Raw genomic sequence first — 25510 nt, 5'->3', positions numbered from 1 at the left:
TTGCTTGCGAGTCTGTGTGCACTCCAAGCTTTCCAAGCGGATAGGGGGCCCGTCCAGCTGCTTCTGTGGTCGCCTATGCAGGTTGAATGCAGGTTGACGCGCTCCATCCCCCCACCCACCAACAAACAGCTAATGCCCACGGCCTCGCCAGCACGCTCGAGATATCAATAGCCTCCTCATCCCGCCGCTCCACACCCCCGTGTTGCCTACAGCCCAGCTCCCGCCCAAGCGCGATCGCTACGGAGCCCACGTCCCCGCCTCAGCTTCCCAACTCGCACAAAGAGACGGATACATGCGATACTGCAGTCGGGTCTTGTAGCGCACGCCCCATGTCGAGGAGTAGCACGGGTGCCCATGTTAAGAAGAAGAAAACCCCGTGCCCGAACCCTCTTATCCACCACCTGACGCCATTCCTCACGCCCTCGTCCCGGGGCTTTCACCTCAAGCTTCGACCGCCGCCTGCGGTCCCTCTCTCTCCTGCGTCGCCGTTCCCTTAGATGGCCGAGTACTCGGTCTACCAAAGGGGAGCCGGCCAAAACTTCTATTCGCAACACTCGCAGAACATACGAACACTCCCCGGCCGCGTGCGCTCACCCACCGCTGCTGGCCGCATACCCTTCCCGAACCCCCGACACTCCCTCCCCCTCGCGATCTCCTGGGCGCCAGTCTCCGCAGACATTCACCATGTTCAACAACCCAAGGCCATGGAGGGCACCAGGGGCCACAACGCTATGATGAATGGGGCGCGCGGGCCACCAGAACTACGGGATGCAAATGAACCTGGGGGAAACCTTTTCCAACACAACCTAAAATCACCAACACCATGGGCCACGGCCACCAGCAACATCAAGAAACACACTGGAAGGCGCCCACGGAGGACAATACAATCACCAGCATAACATATCAAGCGGCGGCATGTCAAACGCGCAACCGCATTTTGCGCCCAGTCACCTGCAGAACGGCACACCAAACAGCGTGCACAGCGGCGTCAACAGACCCACGACCGAACACTGGGCCGAGCAGCGTACGCGCAGCGCAGACAGCACGCGAGATGACTCAATCACACTCGCACGCTAGGATCCACCCGAGTGTCAGCAAGAGCATCGTAGCGGGAACGGCAAACGGCATGCAGAAAGAGGCGGACAAGGAAGAGCGCAACCGGCCAGCAGCACAGCGAGCCGAGGACGGCAAGGACAACCTCCCGTGGACAATACGTCGATTTCGGCGGCCAGAATCTCAAGGTTATCACGCCCACGCTCTTCATCAACTACAGTTTCCTCACAAAGCTCTATCTCAACGCGAACAAGCTTACGTATCTCCACCAAGCCATCGGACAGCTCAGGAACCTGACGCACCTCGATCTTTCTCTGAACAATCTCCACTCTCTGCCTCCCGAGATTGGTATGCTGGTCAACCTCAAGCAGCTCCTTGTGTTTGACAATCAATTGACCGATCTTCCGGAAGAGCTGGGCTCGCTTTACCAGTTGGAGCTGCTCGGCATCGAAGGCAACCCTATCCCCGACGATATCAAGCAGATCATGATGGAGCAAGGCACTGTCGAGCTCATCAAGCATTTCCGTGAGACTGCCGCTGGTCCCGAAGCACCTCCGGAGCGAGACTGGATCGTCCTCGACGAGATCACAGACCCCGCGCAAGAGACTGTCACCGCGCTGAGCTACAACATCCTCTGCGACAAGTACTGCACGCAATCACAGTACGGTTACACTCCGAGCTCCGCCTTAGCATGGGAGACCCGACGAGAGCTTATCCTTGGCGAGCTGAAACAACGGAACGCCGACATAGTATGTCTTCAGGAAATCGACCAGGACAGCTTCAATGAGTACTTCCGAGAGAAGCTTGCGCACTACGACTACAAGGGTGTGTTTTGGCCGAAATCGAGGGCGCGAACGATGGCAGAGCGTGAAGCGAAACTTGTCGATGGGTGTGCCATCTTCTACAAGAACAGCAAGTAAGTAGCAACCCTGGAAACTAGTATGGTTCGCAACTAACAGCCACAGATACGTTTTGCTGGACAAGCAGCTCATCGACTTCGCCAACACTGCCATCAACAGGCCTGATATGAAGGGAGAACACGACATCTTCAACCGCGTCATGCCTCGTGACGACATCGGAGTGGTGGCCTTTCTGGAGAATCGCGCAACAGGATCAAGATTCATCGTTGGCAACGTGCACGTCTTCTGGAACCCGGCCTTTACCGACGTCAAGCTCGTGCAAGTCGCAATTCTCATGGAAGGAATCTCGAAATTTGCTACCAAATGGTCCAAGTTCCCGCCATGCAAGGACAAGGTAGTCTACCGCTTCACAAACGGCGATGACGAAGACGGAAAAGAAGCCGATACCACACAGGAGCCTGGACCGTCAAAAGAATACGGCGCTGGTGCAGACATTCCCGTCATACTCTGTGGTGACTTCAACTCGATGCCGTCCTCTGGTGTTTACGACCTTATCACTCAAGGAACGATCGCCCATTCCCACCAGGATCTCGGAAGCCGGAAGTATGGTAACTTCACGCGCGACGGTATATCTCATCCCTTCAGTCTCAAGTCCAGCTATTCTGCGATCGGTGAAATGACCTTTACAAACTACGTGCCTCACTTTCAAGGTGTCCTCGACTATATCTGGTACTCAACCAACACGCTCCAAGTTGTTGGCCTTCTCGGCGACATTGACAAGGAATATCTGCGACGGGTCCCAGGGTTCCCGAACTATCACTTCCCTAGCGACCACGTTGCACTGTATGCGCAGTACATTGTCAAGGGTCGGAAAGAGAAGAAGGTCTCAGAAGTCGACTTTGGGCCGAGCCGGGATCGAGAACGGAGGTAATCCTTCCAACACGTGTCGATCCCGGTCTGCAGCTTGTCATTTGGCGTGTGTGCGGAAGTGGTCGGCATTTCCTGGGTTTGTTTGCTCGGTGTTCGGTTGCTCCTTCAGTGTCTTGCGATTCTGCGGGTTTGTGAGAAGTGTTTAGGGTTGTCAGTTGTTTCCAAATCAGTCTCGGCGGAGGATTTTGCTCAGTGATAGACGTATGGCCCAACTACCATCTTATCTGGGAAGGAATGGGCAATGCAGGTAACACGAATCTCACATCATGTCTGTTGTCTAGTGCTCTGGCACTAACCTGGTATTCATTCTTCGCTCCGATGGATCTCTACTCTCTTTTAGCCCTGCGAGCGTCTGACGATTTGGCTGGGGTTTTATCATGCGTTTCATTTTGGGGTTTACTTTCTGGCCCTTCTTCTTTTCTGCAATGTATGAAATAGGTAGCTCTTCAAAGACAACGGCCTCAGCTTCCAAGCTGGGCCGATCATTCACTGGTCGTTCAACGCTCGATGTGCCTACATCCCGCCGAATCAAAGTACTAGATGTTCGCACGTGCGTAACATGGACAAATCGACGAGTGGCCCAATGGCCACTCTCATGCAGTCAGCATGTCACTGTCAGCCACGAAAGCGCCGTCAAGCGGTGGTGTTCGCAGATCAGTGATCTGGGTGAAGTCCAGATGATGAGCGCTGGGGCCTCGCCAACGATCTCACGTGCTAGTCCGCAATCGTCATACGCCCGCACCTCGACGACTACCCCAGTCCCCTCCACCGCCTATTGCCTTCATAACCGTGCAAAACAGCCACAACCCTACAAACCTTCATTACACTTCCGCCACACACGCACCATGGCTGCCGTTCCCGCTGCCAGAGAAGTCCCGCTGGACCCTAAATACGATCACTACGATTTTCCCACTGTCTCCCCCACGGCTCAGAGCGGGCATCCTGGCCATACCACGGCCGAGCAAGATGCCCAGATCTTCCAGCTACGCAGCGCCCTCGAGGCTGCTGGTCACACCAAGAACCTCGACACATTGACATTGGTATGTGTGGAAAGCTGTACTTGTGTGAGAGCACGAATGCTAACTCAATCTTAGCTGCGATTCCTCCGCGCGCGCAAGTTCAACGTTGAGCTCTCCAAGGAAATGTACGCATAAACACACACAGACGACGAAGCACGGGCCGGACTGACTGTCTGGCAGGTTTATCAACAGCGAGAAGTGGCGGGCCGAGTATGCTGGCGTCGGTGTCGAGGAGCTGGTTCGCACTTTTGACTACAAGGAGCGGCCCCAGGTATTCGAGTACTACCCCCAGTACTACCACAAGACGGACAAGGTATGTCCAACTACATGCAACATTGTCGAGAAGGAAGACGATGCTAACAAACCCCCAGGATGGGCCGCCCAGTGTACATCGAGTCGCTCGGCAAAGTCGACCTCACCGCCGCCTCGGCAAGATCACCTCCCAAGAACGCATGATCCAGAACCTCGTCTGCGAATACGAGAAGATGGCCGACCCCCGTCTTCCTGCCTGCTCCCGCAAGTCGGGCTACCTCCTCGAAACCTCATGCTCTATCCTCGACTTGAAGGGCGTCGGCATCTCCAAGGCATCTTCCGTCTACGGCTACCTGCAGTCTGTGTCTGCTATCAGCCAGAACTACTACCCTGAGCGCCTGGGCAAGATGTACGTCATCAACGCACCCTGGGGCTTCTCCGCCGTCTTCAACTTCGTCAAGAAGTTCCTCGACCCCGTCACAAGCGCAAAGATCCACATCCTGGGCAGCGGATACGAGAAGGAGCTTTTGGGTCAGATTCCCGCCGAGAACCTGCCAAAGCAGTTTGGTGGATCGTGCGAGTGCGCCGGTGGATGTCAGCTCAGCGACGCCGGCCCGTGGTGGGACAAGGAGTGGGCCAGGGAGCCCAAGTGGGCGAAGAAGGACAACGCCGATGCCATCGACAACACCCAGCTTCCCCCTCCGACAGAAGGCGGCAACGCCCAAGTGCCTGTTGTTGCTGACCCTGCGGCTGCGCCAGCTGTTGCTCCCGCACCACAGCCCCAGGTCTGAGTTACGGAGCGATCTAAAAGGAGTGGCGGCGTTGAGGAGTAGTAGCTAAAGAGAATGAGATGGCATTGAAGAGAGGCCGATGCGGAGCTGATTTGAGTGGATGGCACGCTATGCAACATAGACATGGTTTGGCATAGTAAGCGTGAGAATACATAATCCATTGGACTAAAAGTTGGGTGCCTCAGTCTACAGTCATAGAATGCGACATATTTCCGCAGTTGCTTTGTTTGTATCCGGACGGAACTCACGACAGCTCTCTTTGTGGCCAGGGTTGTCGCAGTCTCAGGACGGCGAATGTTGCATTCTTTGTCCATGAGAGGTGGAGTTCCTCAATCATCGACTCACGCGGACTTTTTCGCATAGCTGATGATTCCTGCATACTAACGTTCCATCGGACACATGTCCAACATGGATCCCAGTCTAACATTAGAAATTCCCTTCGTCCTCCTCGGTCGAAAAGACCTAAAGTCAAGCAAATACCTCCCACAAAACGAGGAGCAAACAAAACCTCTGGAATACATCAATGCCACTCTCCTCGCACTCTGTCCCGACATCCTCGTGCACCTGATCGCATCCAGCGACCAAATCACACCAGATGTAGCATGGCATCTCTACCCCTCCCCCTTCGACGAAGACGCCATCCTCACCGTCGGCGAGCGCGCCAAACTCAGTAAAGATATATGGTCCTGTCCCGCCATCCTGCACCGCACTGGTATTTCCCTCGACACCAGCTCCACTGCCTGGACGCTATTCACTCATGAAGCCGGGCAAATCTTCTCCGCTCTCGCTAAACTAGATGCGCACGAAGAGCCCGAAATCGTCGTCCACGGCGAAACAATACACTTGCGCCCGTGGAGCCTCGTCACGCCCTCACAAGCACAATTACGAATTGTTCTCGTGCCAGGGCATGATATCCATCCCCCCCTTTTCAAACACACACTCATCCTCGCCGCCGCGCTGGAGCGCAAACTCACGCTCCTGACCACGCCCTCTGCACTACTTCGATACTGGACGCTCTCGCGCTTTTTAGAGTTCCGCGCGGTTAGACAGTTGGGGCGGAAGAAAGCGGAGTTGTGGACGGAGAAGGGCGACGCGTATGCTCGAGAGGAAAGGAAGTGGTTTGCTCGCTTCGATGAGGAGGACAGGGCGGGTCAGCGGACCAAGAAGCGGGGGAGGGAGTGGTGGGATGTTGTGGACAGTGTAGGCGTGGATGATTTCAGGGGGTTTAGGGAGAATGGGGGGGAGGTTGGGTGTTGAGCCCGACTTCGCTGGTGGGGATGGGGGGCAAGTCACTGGCCTGGCGTTCCAGCAGTTCCACAGCACGTTAGATGCCGGGGGAATCGTCGCGTATACCGAGATCATCGCGGGCCTGGCGCACATGGCCTGCTACTTCGAGCACACGCAATTGTCGGGGTGGATGGTTGAGTGGCGTCAGGAAGCGCCATCGCAACTCCGCGACGGGTTCAGGAAATTGCTTAGGGCACTACATGTCAGCGAGCCGTTTATTTCGTTCTTCGAATCTTATCTGGATGCCCTCTACTCTGTCACGGCTTCTTCGACTGGATCCGAACCAGAAGACGGACCAAGTCATAGCTCCCCCTTCTTTCCCCTAACCTTGCACATCTCGCATACCCTCTCTTCCGAGCGTGCATATATACCCACTTTCATCGCGCGCTACGCTGCGGCCTCGGGCTTCCACCCTAGGCCTACGAGTAAAGTCTACGCGCTTATGATGGCGGATGAGCAAGCGCGGACGACGACGACGACGAGGGGATGAAGATTGGCTTGATGGAGCCAGAGATAAGGTCGATATTGGTGAGGGGAGGCAGTTGCAAGAGGATTTGGATGGGGGTCTGTGGACAGTCCGGTGGGAGAAGGGGCAAGGGTAGCGTTAGGGAGGAGGTTTAAGGAGGGGCTGTATTGGTAGGGGAAATTGGACAGTTTTGATAGTCAAACTATACGAATAACACGATAGCTCATATAAATTCCAAAAAGTGAAAAGTGACGCAGTAAGCCAACTTCAGAAATCTCAGCCAGTCTACTCGGTACCATTTCCAAGCTAGCTACACTGTTCTGAGCGTTCTTCCACAAGCCTACAGGAACACAGGCGACCCGGATTTTCTCTTGCGGTTGGAGAGGTGAGAATTTCTAGACTGTGGAGGGGATTTCCATGCCACCTTCAGGACTGCATAACGCACAATCTGACTCCTTCCATGTCACAATGTGAAAACTTCACTGACCAACATTCCACGAACACCTAGCCATCTTCAAAGACAAGAGAGAGCTACCCAAGGAAGGGATCGCGCCGAAGAACTCCGCAGGGTTGCCGATGTCGGGAGCGCAAAGCAAAAGATCATCAGTGAAAAACTTCTAGCGGCGGCATATGAGCGCCGACGCAACGAGGATGTCAAATGCAACTGGCGCAACGAGGAAGTTAGCTCTACCAGGATGAAGAATGATGAAGAACTGGTTGCAAAATCCGCCAAGATGTTCAGTGGATACCTCGGCGATGGCAAAAAGGACAACGGTTGTTGACAAAATGACTCGGAAGGAGGGAAGGATTTTGGCAGGGACACGTCATCCAATTCAAAGCATATCAACAACGAATGCAATAATTCAAAGAAACACCAGACAGTGAACAAGTATGAGCTTTTGATAGATGACCGAGTATGTTAAACCATAACGTAAACTCTACTGTGATCCGAGACCGGCATGACAGAAGCCATACGTATTACACATTGTAAAAAAGGACATCCCTTCCAAATCAAAACCCGCTACGCCATGCCGAAATGCATAAACTCTCTCGTCGATCTCAGGACCTTCCACGCTCGCCGGAAAGGGACATCTTGGACTAGATGCGATGTTTCTCAGATTCTGGAAGACTTGATTAGCATCTCACTCAAAGGTGGTCGCCCAGGAGGACAGACTAGTGGGGGCCCTCACCGAGTCTCGAGTACAGCATGTACAGCGCCATCTGGTTGCACTCTTGCGTGCCCGTGATGGTAACCAGACGCTCGTTACTGTTGTCCGTGGGCTCGTTAATCTTGATGACACTGCCACTAAGCTGGCGGATCTCGTTGATCTTCGCACCACCCTTACCGATGATGGCGCCAACCATGTCGTTAGGAATGAAGATCTGCTGTGTTAGGGGCTGGCCGGGCATCGAAACGGGAGGCTGGTTGGGAGGACCACCATGTGGGACGGGTGCGCCCTGAGGGGCGCCGTAAGGTCCAGGCTGCTGGGGAGGGCCGCCGTAGTGTGCACGACCTGGTGAGCCAGCTCCATAAGGCATCTGAGGCTGGCCATATGGTGAAGGGTGAACGGGTGCGCCGGGTTGCATATGAGGTGCAGCACCATACCCTCCATGTGCGGGGGTGCGCTGAGGCTCTTGACGGCGGAAGTTGTTGGGCTGCTGGTACTGACCTCCTGCTGGCTGTGGCACATATGGCTGTACAGACATGCCACCAGGAACGACATTCGCCGCCATGCCACTACGGGTAGCATACTGAGACGCAGCAGGGCCACCGAATCGCTCAGTGAGTTGCTCAACGAGAGTCTGCGCAACGTAATACACGGCAATATGCACAGCGTCTGCCACACCAAGCACGACCAAAGAGCGCTCACCAGAGTTGGGGAGCAGGGTGTCAGAGGCGTTCAGCTTCGCGTTGGAAGCTTCCTGGATCTCACGAATACGCACACCAGCCTTGCCAATGATGGAGCCGATGAGAATGTGAGGGATGAGCAGGCGCATGGGGTAAGCCTTTGATGTAGACGTTGACGGGGCCTCGAGATCCTCTTGGTTAAGGGTACGGACAATCAAGCCAAACGCCTTTGACACGGCGTCTACCTGACCGCTGACAGTGAGGATGCGCTCGACAGCACCTCGCGAGTAGTCGCTCACGGTGCACTTGGCACCCGAAAGACGGCGGATCTGGGTCACGTTCTCACCACCCTTGCCAATGATGGTGGCGGCCTCGCTGGTGCCAATGCAGGCGCGCAGATGGAGCCAGTTGGTCTCATCCACTTGCTGGCTGTGCGACAATGGCCGGCCGTTGGCGCCTGATGTGGACTGGATGGGCTGTGTCTCGAGAATAGAGGGCGCATCTGGAACAATGGTGTCGGTCTGGACGGGCTCGGCGCCGTTCTGCTCAACAGCTTGCGCAACATCCTCGGGCTTGATGTCTTCAGCATTGATGTCCTCTGTAGCGATGCCTTCGCCTTTGACGGGCTGCGCAGTCTCGATCTCGTCTGCAGCAGGCTCGTCCCTGAGCATTTTATCGAGAGCGGGGCGCTTGGCATCGGGCTGGTCGTTCGGTCCGGCAGGCGAAGAGGGCTCCTCCAGGGGCCGCTTGGTGGAGGCGGCAATGGTTGGTGAGGCCGACATGATTCCTATGTATGAGTCTTGAAAGAAGTGTATATGTGCTCTTCACAGTCCAGGGGAGAGCTCAAGCGATATGCTGAGTAATCTTTTCAATTGTTCGCGTTATGTACAGCGGGACCGAGAAGGAAAGCGTGCTGGTGCTGGCGATTGGAAAGGAGGAGTGCGGTTGAGGAGTGTGTGGTGGAGGTGGGTCGTCGGAGCAAGAACAGGACTTGGAGCGTGCAGAGGGTGCAGTGGTCGGAAGAGTGAGGCCTCTACTGTGAGGGGGGCCACGGGTGATGGTGATGGTGCGTGTGATGATGGAGGTGAGTGCTTTCAATGGCGGAGGAGGTGATGTCGACGAAGGGAAGAAAGTGGCCCAAGTAAAGAAAGCTCGCCTGTCAAACCTTGTCGGCAAGCAACCAGCGATCAAGTGCAGAAGGCTCAGTAGCGCGCCTACTTGGACAGCGAGAATTATTCTGATGGAGAGAAGCGACAGATGAGCTGGTGCAGAAGGGACCCTGGGCGCTGGTTGAGAGTAGCAAGCAGGTGACTGATGCGAGGGAGGACGTTGCACAGATGTTACAAGTGCGGCCGAAAAGGAAGAAGGAGGGGATCGTCGGTCACTGGCGCCTTGGCAGTCACGTGCTGCTCACAGCACTACAGGTAAAGGCAGACTCTGTCGCGTCAAACGCAACACAAATTGAGAGCATAGAGAAAGAGATGGGTGGTAAATGAAGGTTCAAGGAGACGGGTTGCGGGACTTGTGATTACATTCCTGATTGTAAGCACTATACCGGCGCTACCACACAATCACGACGCGTCCAATACAGTACCTCAATATGGCGCAACACCAGGACAATGCTGTCCAGAACATTCGCGAGTATGTAACAGAAGTACGAGAAATACAAGAAGGTGCAATGGACTTTGACGAGTCAAACACTGAGGCGCGTCTGGAGCAGACCGTAAAAGAGCTTCAGGCACGCGTCCAAGAACAACAAGCTGCACTGGAGAAGGTATGACCTTATCAATCTGGTATATACTCGTTGACTGACCTGTAAAAAGCTCAAGGCCCAGTCCAACATCGACCTTGAAGATGCCGCGTATGCGTCAGAAGACCCTCGACAAAAATTACAACAACTCCGGGCTGTCAAGAATGCTTATATGAATCTCAAATCGACAGCAACATTCCTTCCATCTCAAGGATCAGTGCTTCCAGCATTGTTAGCTGCAAGATCTCTCCAGCAGAATGTCCAAGGAACCAAAGAAGCAATCACCGGCACCCAAGCACAAGTCACCAAAGCAGAAACATCTCTACGCCGCACAGAAGCTAATCTCCATGATGCCAATCTCCTCACTGCAGCCATGGAGAACCGCATCGAGCGTCTTCGCACTCAGCACGAAGACCGCTCGCAGAAGACGCCCGCCCAGTTAGCCAGAGAATTAATCGCAGCCAAGCGCGCTCAGAAAGACAATTACGACGCTGAAATGCAGCGGTTGGGTCAGGCTATGAACGACTTCATCAACGACTACCTCTCCGCCATGATTGCAGCCGAAGAGCTCGGCGGCCCTGTCGTAGGCGATATGCTCGACGTTGAAGACGACACGCTCGCAGCCGGTTTCACGAAAAAGGGGCGCGCAAAGTCAAGCAAGAAGCCTGTGTCTGATAAGACTCGCCAGCGCAGGATCGATCAGATCTGGGGCAACAAGACTGCTGTTGCGGACGATGAAGAAGAGGAACCACCGACAGAGGCCGAAGCTGCCGATGCTGAGATGCGCAAGCTGATTGAGAATCTGTTTGCTTCGCTGGTTGGACCGGGTGGTGGGAAAGCGTATTTCCAACTTGAGAGAGATTCGGCTGCATCGAGGTTCTTGGTTAGGGCAAAGGTTGCGCAGTTTCATCCTAAGGATGCACGAAAGCTGCGGTTGATTGACTTTGGGAGAGAATTGGATGATTGATTGGTGTACGGTTGTATCACGGCTTTGGTATGCTATAGTAGTCATTGTGTTATGGCGATCAGTATATCTGCAGCTTCCGATCTATTGTCGCTCGTCACCAGCTATCTGCCCAAAGCAACAATTATAGAAACATCTCTGAGGCTGCAAGATTCTGTTCCCCATAAATTGTAAGCGAAGGTATACCACACATTTTGCATATATATCATGAGAAATCCGCATCCTGGATCCTTTGAGAATCGGTCCTTTGGTGGTTTCCCTGCAGATTCACGTCATCTTCACGCAAATGCCCCTCTTCTCTTCCTCGCCCAAGACTTCCTCCGTCTCGAGTCGCAGCGAGATAACCGTTATCCACCAGTGAGCGGATGCATCAATATATTGAGGATGTCGAAGCAGGCAATGATAAACCCCTCGCTTGAATCCCTCGCCTCACCTTCCACCCTTCCCACCACCCGATATAGCCCTTCTCCAGTCGTTCCCACCAAAAACTCTGAACCTGGGAGGCAGTTTTCTGTCATGTCAGACGACTCCATCTGTGGCGGTGCGCTCTGATCCTCTCTAAACTCTAAAACCTCATAGCTGGTAACATTTCGGTATCAGGATGTCTTGGTGACAATGTCACTCTGTTCCCAGCCTCAACCCCACTGTGTATACTTCCGCGCGCTTCGCAACCTCACTTCCCCGACCCTGGACCTGGTCTCTAAACCTCCGGATACGACTGACCCCACTGCACACATCATCGCGTTCCAGGTACGCGAGCCAGGACATCCCGGGTTGTAAAGCACTTCTCCACGTCTGGAATCTTCAAATTTGCCCAAAGCAGTTCACGTACACCGCTCGACTCGGCAGTATTGGACCGAAGCCTCGCGTCCCGATGCGTCATATCGTCGCATCTTGTGCTTACGCTCCCCCTCGAAAAGCGCATGGGAATGTTGATACAGGCCCATCCCCGAGCGGCGACGCTCTGACTACGCAAGTGCCCATCGCTACCGACCTTTTTCTTTTCCATTGACCGCGAAAGGACCGAACCATATTGAGCGATCAGATCACCGCGCCGTCGGAAGGATCTCCTTTGCATCCCAATGCCCGGGGAAGGGGACAAGCTCAGCTCAGCCCATCTTGGTGTTGACCGTCAGATAGCGGAGGAAAAAGCAAGCTTGGCATTTCTTCGATTACGCCTACTTTTCTTGCTGATCACGGCCTTGATGCCCCAAACCAGTCTGCGAAGATTCCAAAGAACGTTCACTGCGACCTATGTCGATGGACCCCCAGCTTAGCACCGTCAACGTGGCTCCTGTAGGTACGCTTCTACCCTGGTCAGCCAACCGGCAGTATTCCGTGAAGGCGTCAGCGGCGCTCATGCAAAGCAGCGTACATTGTCACCGCGCCACACCTGTGCTGATTCGCTGCCTTGCCCACACACATGCATTTTGACTCGCCAGCGGGTGTCTAAGCGAGATAACGCACGCGCTTGCATCTGGCAGGACATTCGGTAGCGAAAGTGATGCTGTGCCTTTGGGTTTTAGCCGGTGCGGTTGCGGAATTGTGGCTTGACTATAATGGGAAGCTGGGTAATGCGAGATCTCAATGGGCCGAACATGAGATCTTAGGGGGAAACCCCTCATGGCTTGTCCGTGGTCCTGCGACTCGAGAATAACGACGGAGGCATGGAGGCCGCACGAGTCGAGGTGTGACGTGGGGATCCGCATTTGGGATCATGGGATGAGAAAAAAACAAGTGGAGCGCGATTGCATGTCTTGGGCCCATCTGAAACGCATTATGGCTGATCAGGAGCTTCACCTTGCATCTCCCATGTCAAATCGCACACCGTCTCACCGCAGGACCGAACATCCGGTAAATCTACTTCCGTAATGCTTTTTGATTGCTGCATCGAATTCATGTGATTCGGATTCGAAAGCGACATCATGGGCGACTCGAATTGCGCGACAAGGAGCGGAAATTGCTCATTATGCCCTTGGGGCGCGCAAGCCAAGATGGATGGTTTGGGATCGCGTCGGGGTTCACTCCACCAGATTGCGGGTATCTTGCTAAGATCGGTGCAATTACCGGCCGTCCTTTTGCGCTCCGAACGATGCGCTTCCTGTGTCTTTGTTGTTGGTGTCCCTCGTCGGACCGTCGTGCACGCTCTGGCGCACGCCTCTGCGCTTAGACGTGATCACCAGAATGTCGACATAGCGTCTGAAGCGGTACGAGATGGCAATCTCCGCATCGAAAAGAGCTGGTCTAGACCCTTCAGCAAGTGTTGCATTGGAACGTACCCTCAGCTTGTGATCACGCTATGGAGTATTTTCCGCGTCGGAGTGGAGCCCGTCTGGTAGTCGGTTGACACATAACGTCTGTCACCAGCGATCGTCTCTGGGCTTTAATTGCACGTCTGATCACTCGGTGACAGACAGTTGCAAGCCAAGTGGAGCGGAAGTCTAGACTCGGCCATCTCGGTGAATGTGTGCGAGGCTGTCTGCTGAAAGTGCGGAGCAGTTCAGCTCGAACGCGTTTGCCAAGACAAATACGAAGCTGTGGCTGTGCTTCCCGCAAAGAGGCGTCAACTTAGATAGCATGTATCTCCAATCTTTCTATCGAAATTTCAATTGGAGCAAAGATCTACTGTTCCTGCGTTGAGTCATCGCTCTGATGTGGCACATGCTTTGGGTAGTCGTGCCGTGTGCTACAAGATGTGGCGAATGCAATGCATGCCTCGCCACTGTGGCGGAATACAATTGAAGTAGGAATTCTGTTGTCGATCACGCATATGATTGGGCCGTCAGTAACGGCCCTTCATACTTTATCACTAAACATAGACTCCTGGAAGCATTTGATTGATGGATAGTCCAACGGTTCGAAGGGCTTCCTTCCTGTTCCAGGTGGTCGGTAAAAATTGTAGTACGCGTCTCCTGCAGGTCGGTTGTAATGTTGCTGTAAGACCTTCGGGGTCCACGATGGTTCTGTTCCACATGTAGTCGGTGGCGATTTTCTTAACAGCTCGCAAACATTTCCTTTCCTCTGCTTTGCTGAGGTGAGTGACCACGTGGAACCTTGCGTATGCTCAGGACGGCACAGTAGTGGACTTCTCCAATGTTGCATGCCACGAATGCAATCATTTAGGTTTCGAGGCTAACCGCCTGCCGTCGGAGTTACTGAAGCAGTTCGCATTCATTTGCCATCATGGAACGTTCACTCGCTCATCTCTAACGAGTTGGCCAGAGAGCCATTGCTTCTCATCCGTTGACTGTGTGCCTTATTGACGCCGTCGGTTTCATGTCGCGACTATGCGGAGTAACCAAAGAAGCTCCGAGGAGCCCACTCATCCTCTGCCTCTTCAACCGTGTACGCTTCATGTCCATTCGATGGGGTCCTGACATTTGACAACGCATCTCCTTCAGAGCCGCTCCTGCAGGTCCTTGTCGATATCATCATAGTGTAGTTGCGATTTGATTTGCTGCGAGCTTCATGTAGCATGACATCAGACGGATCGCACCAAGTTAGCGCGGTGCCGGGATCCATTCGGCGATCGTTCTTCGGCTACAGCTGCCAACCAGCCACCTCGTTCTATGTGATCTAGGGTCCCTTTCCAAGATGTGGATAGCGGACCGATATGATTTTGGTCGAGGCGGTCAGAGTGCGACGTTGACGTTTTGAGAGAGAAAAAAAGAACATGCTGGTCGATTATTACGGAGGTGCATGATCACTCCGCTGACGCGCGAATTCCTTGCGTCGGTAGTTGAGCGAAATGTAACTGCCCTGAGTCGTGCCGGGGCCTAGCGTCGCACATGCTGATTAGAGTCTGCACGGACAAATGTTGGGAAAATGCCAGTCCGTTCGGTGTTCTCACTATAGCGTTTAGTATGATAATAATGTTACGTTTGAAACTGCACTGAGTCGCGTGCAAGGAAGAAGAAAAAGTGCAGTGGTTATGTTGTGTATGCCACAAAGACTTGTATTGTGACTTGAAGGAGACAAAATCATCTCCGAAAATCATCGGACTCTGCTTTCCGTGTGTACTTCAATAGAAAAAATTACAGCTCCGTTCCTATCGTGTGTATAGTAATCGCTGCATTCCGCCATGCATGCGAATCAGGATCATGACTTTCAATCTTAAGCCGCTGGAAAATGTGAGGATATAATGGGTATCTTGGTCCAACCAGAAAAGAAGAGTAAGGCGCGATATGTCAACACAAGGAAGAAAAGGCCCAGAAGTAGGCGTGGTATCTTCAAAATTGGCAACGCCGAAAGGAAGGAAATTGTGCCGGGCGATGGCCGGACAGATTTAAGCCTGGCACAGCAGTGCACGGTCCTGGCCAAACGCGCGAATAGTACAAAGTCATTATGATGGGTCGTGAAATGATCTCGAAGTCCGAGAAGATGCGGTAGGTGTCCTTTGCGCATAGGGTGGACAACTAGAAAAGCAAACGTAACTCGTAGCCAGATGAGTGTACGTTCTCGGTAACGCTAATGTCGCCATCGACTTGGATGTCCGTAGGACCAGCATCCCATTCTCGCTTCAGTTGATGTACCGGGGGCGTGCCGATTTCGTGGAACTCGGCGGTCATGTCCTGTTGCTCTGGCATGGCATTGATAGCGTCGTCGTCCATGAAAATCTGTAGGCCCTTTTGATTGACACGAACTGTGCGGGTCACCTTCGTTGGTTCGATGTTGATCTTCATTGCGATGCCGCTGACAAGCGCTTTTACGGTACGTTCCATAAGGTATACGGCACGGAAGTAGTTGTCATCAGGCTGCCGTCCTGCGATTCTTGGTTGCACGAAAAAGCATGCCACTAGAGCGCATGTGTTAGCACAATGTTTCATGACAGGGGTTCGGAAGACATACCTGGTTTTAGCATAGGCTCGGGTGGGGGCTGATAGGTCTGGTCAACGCCCAGTGCTTCAATCCAGCCTGAAAGTGCGTGGTCATCCGCGTATGGTCTCTGGACCTTGGTAGGTACGTCGGCGCCTCCATGCAGAGTGACTGGCATACCCTTGAGGTCTCCCGTAGCTGTCTGCGGGAGATTTCTCCACTCATTCGATGACATTCGCGAGGGAGGCTGGAAGGGCTTAGGGCGCTGAAAGGTAGACCCTCGTCGCTTATCAGAGGGAATCGATTGTGAGCTCGGGGTTGGTGACACGATCGATGACGCGCCCGTGTGTGTGCTTTGTCCTTCCCACATCTGTGCCTCGACAGCGGTATCGAGTTTGGTCAACTCTTGAGGACTGGACACCAGCTGAACAGGATGAAGGTCGGGGTCATCCTGCTCGTCGCCTTGCAAGTACAATACGCTTACAGGCCTGGTCGAGCTGAACATGTCTTGTAGAGAGGCTAATTTGATGTGCAAGTCCTCTTCAGCCGGAGCGCGCTGTCCGGAGTTTGAGCTAGCTGAAGACATTGACCATGTCCTCTTGTGCTTTGGTACCTTGCCGGGTCGTGTACTGGCGCTGCCTTTGGATATCGAGCTGCTGCGTTTGCGCTTTCCGAAGTCCTTCATTCCAGACTCACACTCTGCGCAGATTTGCTGCTTCAACTTGTCTATCGTCTTCTTTACGTGAGCAACATCGTTGGATAATTTTCGCTCGGCTCCATGGTCTCGGAAGAGTTTAACTTTGCAGAAGCAGAGTTCGGCATCCAGGCTTCCTTGTGGTGATCCGGCAACTTCCGATATGAGCTCTGTCTTCGCGCAAAGGCGGACAGGAATGCCCTTCACGCCTTTCGAGTGGCTGAAGTCGGTAGACAAGAAGTTGAATCGAACCGCCAATGAACATTCGGGGGAAGTGTTCTGAACAGGTGTCCATGTAACGACGAAGCCGTCAAATGAAGATGACTCAATCTCGACACGAGGCCGGCCCTGCACTTCGCCGCCGCCAACTTGGCTGGGGTCTACAAACTCAACAGCCTGTAGCGGCCACCGGCGTTGATGGGCTCGTCGTCCGCGACCCTCCTTCCAGAGTTGCAACAGCGTCAGTCGGTTGACGCTGTTTGCTCGTCCTCGAAAGAAAATGCGAATAAAAGCTTCCTGTATTTCAGAAGGGCCGGAAGACGTCTGCACAGGTGCCGTGTCCACCAACGAGATGGAATAAGCTTGTCCTTTGTTGAGATAGGTGACTGGCACTTCGTCGGACGACTTAATCATTGCAGTAGGCGCGTTCAGGGTAACGTGATACCGGAAGTTTTGGTTTGACGAAAGGGGAGGCGCTTGGACTGCAGCGGCAAGGTTATCTTGATAAGAATGACCGGCGAAGCCGATCAAGGGCGACTGCTCCTGCATCTCGATATCTGTAACCATGTTGTCCATGGGAGAGTCTTCGTGATGGGTTTGCGCCAAGGAGCCATGATCGAAAGCGGACGGCGCGTGAGTAAACTGGTGCGGTGCGAAGGCCTGGGCATGCTGGGGTTGGAGGCCAAAAGGATTGATATTTTGGAACTGGTGCTGGGCTGCGATAGCGTGAGGGTTGAAGCCATGAAGGTGTGGTGTTGGCGCAGTCTGGCCAGCGTGAACCCCTCCTTCCGAGGTGGGTAGCGAAAGTGGTGTTCCTAGGCCGAAGCTGAAGCCGGGAGTGTGCAGATCTCCCGCCTGGCTGTGATAGAGCGTGTTGGTGCCGCCCGGCGTCGGCGTGTAATAGCCAGGAGGTTGGTTCGCAAAAGAAGTGAATGCGAAGCTGTTGGGGTCAAGCAGAGATGGAGTGAACCTCCAAGGCTGATCGCTACCACGCGGCGTCGGATCCTGGTCCTTGATATCGTCGTGGTCGCCGGCATGTCTGAAGCAGACTCTAGTTAGCAAACCGCATGGAATAATTTTGTGACTACGCTGCACGTCCAGCATGACACTCTGTTACAAGCAGTGGGTGCAGAAGGGTTGCGCAAACACCATGTGGAGATACATACCGAAGGGGGTGTGCGACATCTAGCGCATCTGTAAGAGAGTGGCCTGATGGCCCAGCGACCGAGTGCGAACGCTGTGTGAGGTGCGGAAACGAAGTCTTGAAAGACTCTAGGAGTTCCTCATGTGGCTTCTGCGAATTCGTCCTGAATGGCGGTCAGTCAGGTCAGCCTAGGTACCAGGACCGCTCAACACCAAACGCGACGTGCGAACATCACAGCACGCTGATATGGCCGGCGCGAATAGAGGGGGAGGTGCAACAGGGGGGACGTACCGGTTGCGAAACATCGCGGATGAGCTCGAGGGAAGAGAGCAAGAAGTGAGGTTGGCGCATCGAGAAGCAGGATTGAAGTCGGGATGTTGGGGAGGCTTTGATAGAAGTGATTATGGGACGGAGCAGCCTTCCAAGAGGGTCAAGCCAACGTCAAGCCACAGGGCTTTAGTACAGGCCCGGAGCTTCCACGGGCCTGCCTGACATGGGCTGCAAAAGGCGCGTGGCATCGGAAACGAGCAGTGGGGTCGACGGTCTAGCCAGACTGAATCCGCTGTAATTTTGCGGCGGCCTCAGACGTCTCGTCTGCAGCTACTCTCTACCCAACACTCGTTCCATACAAACCCTACAGATCAGCCGGAGCCGTCTTGCACAGCCACTTGCCCTACGACAGCCGCGAGCCGGCCAGACTCTGTGCTGCCGTATAAGGTGGTGATTGTCGCTGCACCTGTCGCCATCCCGCGCCCAAGAGCGCAAATCCCGCCCTGGGGCCTGTTGCATCGATCCCAAGCCGTTGTTTCTCGAATCCACAGGAGCCACACCAGTGCGCGTGCGAGGCTTGTGTGGCTCGTCTGTCCCACCCGTGCCCGTGCCCGTGTCGAGCACATCGTATTTTACTTCCACCATACCCGCTAGGCCCTCTTGGAATCAACAAACCCCCAGCGGCGCGTACCGTATGCGTTATGACATGTGCCGGCCATCCTCCTCCCCATGGTCGGACGAGCCTTGAGCGCCCCTGGTCATTGCAGTATGCCGCGGGCCCAATGAGGCCACAGACCAGCTTCCACCCCTACCGCCTCTCCGTTCTCTCATGCTTCCGCCGCGTTTCCCCTGCGTATGAGCAGAAGATGGGCGACGAGGGTGCCTCCCCGCTAATTCGTCAAAGGATAACCTCCCGTAATCAGCCGTTGGCGCCGTAGCGCTTGCAATGGCCATCTCGCACGTTGCACGCCTAGTCGGAAGAGTTAATTCTTACCGTTCTTCTGTTGTTGTCAAGCCGAGATTAAGGAGTCGTTAGCGGGCGCTTTCCCGAAATCAGAGGCCATGGAACTGTTTCGATCGATTGATGGCTTTCGTCATAATCGCAATGCGTGCGTCGCTGATGAAACAACAGCCGCCAATTGACTTTGCAGCGACGACAGAATCGACCCGACATGTCCAAGATTGACGGTCACACCGGAATGCTGGTTGCTGCATGTACCAGAGAGACCCGTGCCCAATAGTGAAGCTAGCGACAATCAACCGTTGAAGAAGCGGAGAAAGCCATGCAGGCATATCTGTGTAAAAATAAGTGTGGCATTGTGGCAAATCTGACGTTGACAGCAGTCGATCACCGACGGCCAGGAAGGGATTGCACATCATCACGCGGGTGAATTCTGGAGTCGCTGCTCGAGTAGGAAAGTGATCGCTACTGTGCCACAGTGGCGTAAAAACTCGTTGGGCCTAGCAGCTGTGGCGTGGCAAAAGGTACTCGTCAGCTTCTGCAGGGAGTAGCGACCTCAAAGAATGACCCAGAGAGAACTAGATGCTCGGATTGAGTTCATCGAAACGCTGGTTTGTCAGAATGAACTAGAAGCTTTGAATGAGTTCATCCAAGGGTAGGATTGGACTGACTGGGACCGAGTAGCGTGTCATGATCAGTCGTTCCTCCTAGGAGATGCATTAGCCACAATGAAAGGCTATGTGACCATTTGTGCTACCTCTGCGAAGCGAACGGAGCAGAAACGCCCAGTTGTCATGGTACAGATTGTCACAAGAAAGCGTCGTAAGTGGGTGGCGATTTCGGTTCCTGAGACTCATTTCGCTTTTCCTAAGGGCGAACAAAATTTGATTACTTGCTGCAGTGGCGTTCATGCCGGGGTCCTGGAGCGTAAATCAGCATGCGTAAACATTCGATGCCCCGTCCATAATACTTGAGCCTGCCATAGCAGAGGCCGAGAGACTGAGGTCATTAGCTGTGCGGTGGGAAGACCCGGGGTCCTGCCCTAGCATCTGGATTCTAGGATGTTGCGTAGAGCTTGAGGCTATTGGACAGGCGACCTGATGTAACACCCTGGACTTTTTTCGCGTAGTTGACAACACGCACCATTTGACTAGACTCTGTACACGTTGCAAGGATCACATCGAGACTTTGTATAACGTAACTTCGCTGGCATATCACTCAGACGCGATGCCAAAAATCGCTACAGACTTGGTCGAAACGGTGTAAGTCGCTGCTCTCACCTGGTGCCAGATAGTCTTTCTCCGGCGGCTATGCTGAGTGCTGGAACGGACAACCGCAGTCTTGTCACTCTTTGCAGCTGATGACCTTGGTGCAATCTCCCGACAACTCCCTTCCCACACACACACACCATCCTGAACGGCTAAAATCATTCTTTCGTCAGAGTTGAGCAAGGACCGATGAGCCGACGAGTAATATATCATCCACTCTGGTCGGGTTCGTCATTCTCTTGTGTGAGTGGACCCATGGTGCGACTTGCTCGGAGTGACGAGGTCTTCGACGGCCTGATAGTCCTTGCTGGATTACCTCCTTGCGACACGGGTCTCTGGTGATCTGCTGAAAGAATAGAAACACCGCTGGGTGCACGGGTACTGACGGGTCGGTCTCTCGACGACGGTGACATCTCAGCACTGCGCTGGGTGTTGAATGAGCTACTCCTGCTGCTTGACGATGGGCGCAGGTTCACATTGTGGTTGTCCCGGAACGCCGTCAAGACGCTCGAAAGTGAGTTATGGCGACTGTCGGCTGACTTCGCCGTGGCTGATTGCAGACTCGATATAGACTCTTCGCGGCGCACACTGCCATACACCTGCACAGGACTGGGGATTTTTGAGGCGTTATAAGAATCCTGTTGGGTCGCTGATTGCCACGGAATCGAAACTTCTGGCGATGGGTCGGCATTGGACTCGTGGGGATGGCTGAGGAGTTGAGGGCCGCTTGACTTCATTGAAACATCATAATATCGCGAAGCATCGTTCTCTCTCATTTCTTCATTCAGAGCAAGGAGCTGGTCTTCACCAGGCTCGAAAGAAAAGTGTCGGCGACGTCTTTTCTCAGAGGTCAATTGCGGCTGTGACTGGAACTTGCGGAGAGTGCGCTGCGGTGTCGTGTCGTCAATGGCCGTATTCTTGGTGCCTGGGCCATCTCGTACGGGTATCGTATCAGATACCCCGAACTCCTCATCCGTTCGTTTATTAGGGACGCATGGTTGGGACAACAGTTGCATAAGGCCTTCAATGAACTCAGCAGTCTCGAGACCCCGTCTCCGTGCAACTAGAGTGCCAAGCTATTAGAAATGTAAGGTCAGTCTCTGCCCTTAACGGAATAGTTACACCCAGCCTACCTCTCGAAGTGCAATGATGGCATCGCAATCAACCGCCACCTCTACCATTGCCGATATTGGAGATGACATCTCATCAGGCAAATGATCCCCGGTACCCGAAAACCCCTGATGTGACTGAGGAATGTTCGACAGAACTTGCAGTATCGACATGACCAAGTTTGGCCAAGTTCATCTCGCTCTGGACTTTCCGGGAGAGCATCGGGTTGATATCGTCGGGCGGTGTGCCTATGCGAAGATCTTCACCTGCTCTTCCAGTGAAGTGCCGGGACAAAGCAGTCATCTTGGTAGACGGTGAGGTCGAACGTTGAAGCAGTACTAAAAGAGTTAGCATGGGCGCAATCCTTTACTTGGGAGCCAAATGATGATTGACACGCATCTTGTACCTTGCTGACTTCTCAGTCTAATTTCAGTGTCGATCTGCTCTTGGGTCAAGAATTCGTGATGGGTTCTGGTCTTGCTGTTGGATATAGTCTTTCGATGCATGCGCTTGCGATCTAAAACACTGCTTTGCCTAGCGTTTAGAACTCTAAGATATCGTTAACATAAGTGACAATGTGGATGCGAAGAGACTATACCCTGCCACGCCTGTGACGCCTTGCGCAATCAATAGCTCGAGACGACGTATCTCCTCGGCATATTGACGCTCATAGTCTGCCCAGCCTGTCTCGTACTGAAGTTGTCTCTCGCTCAACTCCTTGAGCGCGATCCGTAGACGGTCGATCTCATCTCTCCGTTTGTGGTAGTCTTCGAAGATGCGGAACAGGTTGTTATTGTGCTCCGGGGGAATAGGTTTCATAGAAAAGCTGGCCATGTGTGCGCGTATCGATGCGATTGCAAGTTTGGGATCCGCATAGGGTTCGAACAGCAGTGGCTCTTCGCCCCATGGCTCGGAGAACTCGGGCCCCTTAGGTGTGCTGGCGAAGCTGCTGAACAGCGAGGTGTATCGAACCAGCTTGGGTTTAGAATCCCGACGTGGTGTGGTGGGCTCAGTACGCTCAGAGAGCGCGTCTTCAGTCTCTTCCACTGTAGGCGTCACTGGCGGTGCCGTCGCAGGAGTTGCAGGGCGACTTCCTTGAATCGTCTTTCGCCAACCATGGTGGCGACGTCTATCGCTTGCATCGTCGGCGCCCACGAGATGATCCAGGCCTAGCTTTAGCGGCTGAAGCTCCTTGGGTTTGCTCTTCTTGCGCCAGCCCACGCCTTTGTTGTCCGGCATGATGTCGTTCTTTTCTGCCCGCAGCGCAGCTTGCTTTGCGGCTTTTCGAGCGATGAGGTGGCCAAGTCCTCCGCTTGAGAATGACGCGCGGGGTTGTAATCGAAAATGCCGAGCGGTCGCGCGGGCAGGGACGCAAAGCAGTGGCAGGTGGGATGAAAGTCGACGGGCCAAACAACAGCACCTCACATTCACCACAACGTTCACCAGAAGAAGCATAGACGATATCATATCGCCGTAGGTGAGAATGCGAGGGCCAGAGTATATGCAGATATCGAATCCACGCGAGCAGATCTTCTGCAGCACTTACAGCCACGTCGGCGAAGTGAAAGATACGTTATGATCACAAGCAACTGACCATTGCAGAGAGACAGAAGACCAATGATAAAGGCCACATGCAGCACTCTGGTGGAGTATGATAGAAGAGATGGACAAAAAGATATTGAAACAGCGGCTCACTGATACAACCTACCTCTCTGATGTGCGCCACGAGTATTTCCATCTGTAATGGCTCAAGTCGCATCCTCGCTTCAAACCCTATCATCGTCGAAGCCCAGGAATTATTCAGACCGACGAGGCGCACCTCCATGTCTCCCTGCATCCGGCAAAGTCAAGACTGTCGAAATTCTGAGTCGAAGCTTTGCAAGGTCCGTCGCCTTGAACATCCTACAGCCGATATCTATACTTACTCTCGGATCGTTCTCATGAAGACACTGGATGGAGCTGTCTCGTTACTATGCTGTCACTGTCACTGTCATAAAAGAAATTGCTTTCTTGTGAGGAAAATTATGTAGTCGAGAAGGCACGCCGATCACTGCCGGTTTCGGCTAACACACTCGGGAACCACACATCAGTCAACGCATTGCGCATCGCAAGTACGCATGCGTTGCACGTGTCTTAGATGATCCCTTACAGTGACCAGACGTCTTGTGATAAATTTTGCTGATCGGTACCAAGAGCAAGCCACGTGATGGCGCGCTTCGTACAACTTCCAAGGTTGGCGGAGACTGTCTGGGGCGCGTTTTGGTACTGTTTCATCACCACCCAGTTGCGAACACCAACTCCAGGCCTCGACACAGTCTACGCGCCTCACAACTCTCAATAACACTTTAGCAAGTATACAAAATGTACTTTTGGGCTAATAATGTTGTCTCCTCCAGTCCTAACGGACTTCAACAAAGATGGCGCGGTTTCCGGTCGTGCTCAGCACCCCAGTCCCAACCAAACCTCTCTCAAACCTGATCGCCATCTAGACCTCCAACAATGGCCACGACGAAAAACCAAGGCGCTCGTCTAGGCCACCTGAGGCACTTCCGACACACTGCAAAGACGTTGCGCCCCGGAAACTCTCATCCCGCACCAATCCACATCCCCGCCTGACAGGCGTGCCTAGCGCGCACAACCATGCCTTGCACTCCAGGAGCCTCAGGAACACATGCAGTCCGGTTTCAACCCTACGTGATTACGCGGCGGGCATAGGCTGGGCGTGGTATAAAGAAGTTAGATGCCCGGCTAGATCGGAACTCTTCACTTCAAGTCTACACATTTGCAAGTCACTACCAAACCTTCTATTCCATACGTTCCTTTGTCGCCGGGCGACTTAATAATCAACAACTTCTTTCTCTTCACGACAAAACATATTCCAAGCCAATTCGCTATATACCCCCAGTTTTATACTTCAGCCGCAAACATGCAGTTCACTACCATTGTCGCTACTCTCCTTTCCATGGCTGTTTTCGCCACTGCTGCGCCTGTCGCTGCTGGTAGGTTTTTACCTTTGCAAGGGATAGAGTGGAGCGAAGCTAACGATACCCAGACGTCGGTGCCCGCCAGAACCACGGCATGTGCGTCAAGGGCACTCCTGGTGCCGTTGAGCAGATCCCCGACTGCTAGATATGATACCAGGAATGCAGAGGGGAAGATAATGGATGGACGAGGTCAAGAGGAGGAATTGGCGTGCCGTGGAGTAGTCCGACATGCACTCCATGCACAAAGTTTACGTACACCAAAGGAATTAGTGTGTTATCGAATGGTAATACCACGCGGAATAGAATTGTCCTCACAGAGTGACCACTTCCCCACCACCCTCGCCGTTTGCTTGATGAACTCTGTTGTTTCCATTTCTCTGATGAACTCTTGTTATTCCCATTTCCATCCCTTCCTTATCTATGATGCTTGATGCAAAAACCCAAAACGCCATGCTATGCAAAATCATACTCCGAGCTCCTCATCCATTCAAACCCCCGTTTCCGTCCCCACCCCCCTCCCCATAAATACATCCCCGCACCGTTCCGTCTCCTCGTGCTCATGGTAAAGCACGCACCGACTCCCCCTCCACGGCTTACAACTCTCCCACTTGCGCTTCTTCTCCCCGTCTTCCTCATCTACCCACCGACTCCGCCCATCATCCCACCCCGCCATCGCCGTCCCCGCCTCCACGCACTTGGGTGCAAAACGCCAAACAGCACTCATCACACGCAACCGCGCTCTGCCGCGGAGGCAGTACTACTCGGCAATTATCGCACGCGCGCGTCGCGTGCCAGCTATCGGGGATTCACATGCGCAAGCGATG

The 25510-nt window shown here is 53.7% G+C and overlaps 12 protein-coding genes across 12 annotated transcripts in view; 7 read left to right on the top strand and 5 right to left on the bottom strand.

The window, feature by feature from the left end:
• Positions 1–915: 915 nt before the first annotated feature.
• Positions 916–2844, top strand: SNOG_12150 (hypothetical protein; the record flags this gene model as incomplete). Its single annotated transcript, XM_001802329.1, has 3 exons — positions 916–1046; positions 1133–1969; positions 2019–2844. 3 exons carry the CDS (start codon positions 916–918, stop codon positions 2842–2844), a joined length of 1794 nt encoding a protein of 597 aa, XP_001802381.1.
• Positions 2845–3688: 844 nt separating this feature from the next.
• Positions 3689–4976, top strand: SNOG_12149 (hypothetical protein; the record flags this gene model as incomplete). Its single annotated transcript, XM_001802328.1, has 4 exons — positions 3689–3883; positions 3938–3987; positions 4043–4246; positions 4272–4976. The coding sequence occupies 4 exons, from the start codon at positions 3689–3691 to the stop codon at positions 4903–4905; spliced, it is 1083 nt and encodes a 360-aa protein (XP_001802380.1). The 3' UTR covers positions 4906–4976.
• A 337-nt stretch (positions 4977–5313) lies between these two features.
• On the top strand, positions 5314–6134 carry SNOG_12148 (hypothetical protein; the record flags this gene model as incomplete). Its single annotated transcript, XM_001802327.1, has 2 exons — positions 5314–6105; positions 6126–6134. The coding sequence occupies 2 exons, from the start codon at positions 5314–5316 to the stop codon at positions 6132–6134; spliced, it is 801 nt and encodes a 266-aa protein (XP_001802379.1).
• Positions 6135–7831: 1697 nt separating this feature from the next.
• SNOG_12147 (hypothetical protein) lies at positions 7832–9289 on the bottom strand (the record flags this gene model as incomplete). The annotated part of the gene is made up of 1 exon (XM_001802326.1): positions 7832–9289. One exon carries the CDS (start codon positions 9287–9289, stop codon positions 7832–7834), a length of 1458 nt encoding a protein of 485 aa, XP_001802378.1.
• Positions 9290–10107: 818 nt separating this feature from the next.
• SNOG_12146 (hypothetical protein) lies at positions 10108–11224 on the top strand (the record flags this gene model as incomplete). The annotated part of the gene is made up of 2 exons (XM_001802325.1): positions 10108–10281; positions 10343–11224. The coding sequence occupies 2 exons, from the start codon at positions 10108–10110 to the stop codon at positions 11222–11224; spliced, it is 1056 nt and encodes a 351-aa protein (XP_001802377.1).
• Positions 11225–11428: 204 nt separating this feature from the next.
• On the top strand, positions 11429–11925 carry SNOG_12145 (hypothetical protein; the record flags this gene model as incomplete). Its single annotated transcript, XM_001802324.1, has 2 exons — positions 11429–11762; positions 11801–11925. 2 exons carry the CDS (start codon positions 11429–11431, stop codon positions 11923–11925), a joined length of 459 nt encoding a protein of 152 aa, XP_001802376.1.
• Positions 11926–13284: 1359 nt separating this feature from the next.
• On the bottom strand, positions 13285–13676 carry SNOG_12144 (hypothetical protein; the record flags this gene model as incomplete). The annotated part of the gene is made up of 2 exons (XM_001802323.1): positions 13285–13472; positions 13637–13676. 2 exons carry the CDS (start codon positions 13674–13676, stop codon positions 13285–13287), a joined length of 228 nt encoding a protein of 75 aa, XP_001802375.1.
• A 1960-nt stretch (positions 13677–15636) lies between these two features.
• Positions 15637–18053, bottom strand: SNOG_12143 (hypothetical protein; the record flags this gene model as incomplete). The annotated part of the gene is made up of 2 exons (XM_001802322.1): positions 15637–15983; positions 16070–18053. The coding sequence occupies 2 exons, from the start codon at positions 18051–18053 to the stop codon at positions 15637–15639; spliced, it is 2331 nt and encodes a 776-aa protein (XP_001802374.1).
• A 1999-nt stretch (positions 18054–20052) lies between these two features.
• On the top strand, positions 20053–20269 carry SNOG_12142 (hypothetical protein; the record flags this gene model as incomplete). The annotated part of the gene is made up of 2 exons (XM_001802321.1): positions 20053–20146; positions 20226–20269. 2 exons carry the CDS (start codon positions 20053–20055, stop codon positions 20267–20269), a joined length of 138 nt encoding a protein of 45 aa, XP_001802373.1.
• Positions 20270–22068: 1799 nt separating this feature from the next.
• Positions 22069–22941, bottom strand: SNOG_12140 (hypothetical protein; the record flags this gene model as incomplete). Its single annotated transcript, XM_001802320.1, has 2 exons — positions 22069–22108; positions 22301–22941. The coding sequence occupies 2 exons, from the start codon at positions 22939–22941 to the stop codon at positions 22069–22071; spliced, it is 681 nt and encodes a 226-aa protein (XP_001802372.1).
• A 1526-nt stretch (positions 22942–24467) lies between these two features.
• On the top strand, positions 24468–25018 carry SNOG_12139 (hypothetical protein). Its single transcript, XM_001802319.1, has 2 exons — positions 24468–24701; positions 24755–25018. The coding sequence occupies exons 1-2, from the start codon at positions 24629–24631 to the stop codon at positions 24829–24831; spliced, it is 150 nt and encodes a 49-aa protein (XP_001802371.1). The 5' UTR covers positions 24468–24628; the 3' UTR covers positions 24832–25018.
• An 86-nt stretch (positions 25019–25104) lies between these two features.
• The window catches only part of SNOG_12138 (hypothetical protein), a gene marked incomplete at both ends in the record, with an annotated part of 1100 nt that continues 694 nt past the window's right edge, over positions 25105–25510 (bottom strand). The window contains 2 exons of the mRNA XM_001802318.1: positions 25105–25139; positions 25284–25426. Coding sequence (XP_001802370.1) covers positions 25105–25139; positions 25284–25426 — 178 coding nt within the window. The remainder of the gene's footprint in view (positions 25140–25283; positions 25427–25510) is intronic.

The sequence above is a fragment of the Parastagonospora nodorum genome (assembly GCF_000146915.1).
Source record: "Parastagonospora nodorum SN15 chromosome Unknown scaffold_21, whole genome shotgun sequence".
Classification (NCBI taxonomy): domain Eukaryota; kingdom Fungi; phylum Ascomycota; class Dothideomycetes; order Pleosporales; family Phaeosphaeriaceae; genus Parastagonospora; species Parastagonospora nodorum.
Note: the sequence above shows the minus strand (reverse complement) of the source record. Positions and strands in the feature narration are given on the sequence as shown.

Bases quoted from the DNA above. Each gene is read 5' to 3' on its own strand.
- SNOG_12139 (XM_001802319.1), top strand. From the start codon at position 24,629: ATGCAGTTCACTACCATTGTCGCTACTCTCCTTTCCATGGCTGTTTTC. The intron at 24,702-24,754 runs GTAGGTTTTTAC...AACGATACCCAG, and splicing joins TGCTGCGCCTGTCGCTGCTG to ACGTCGGTGCCCGCCAGAAC.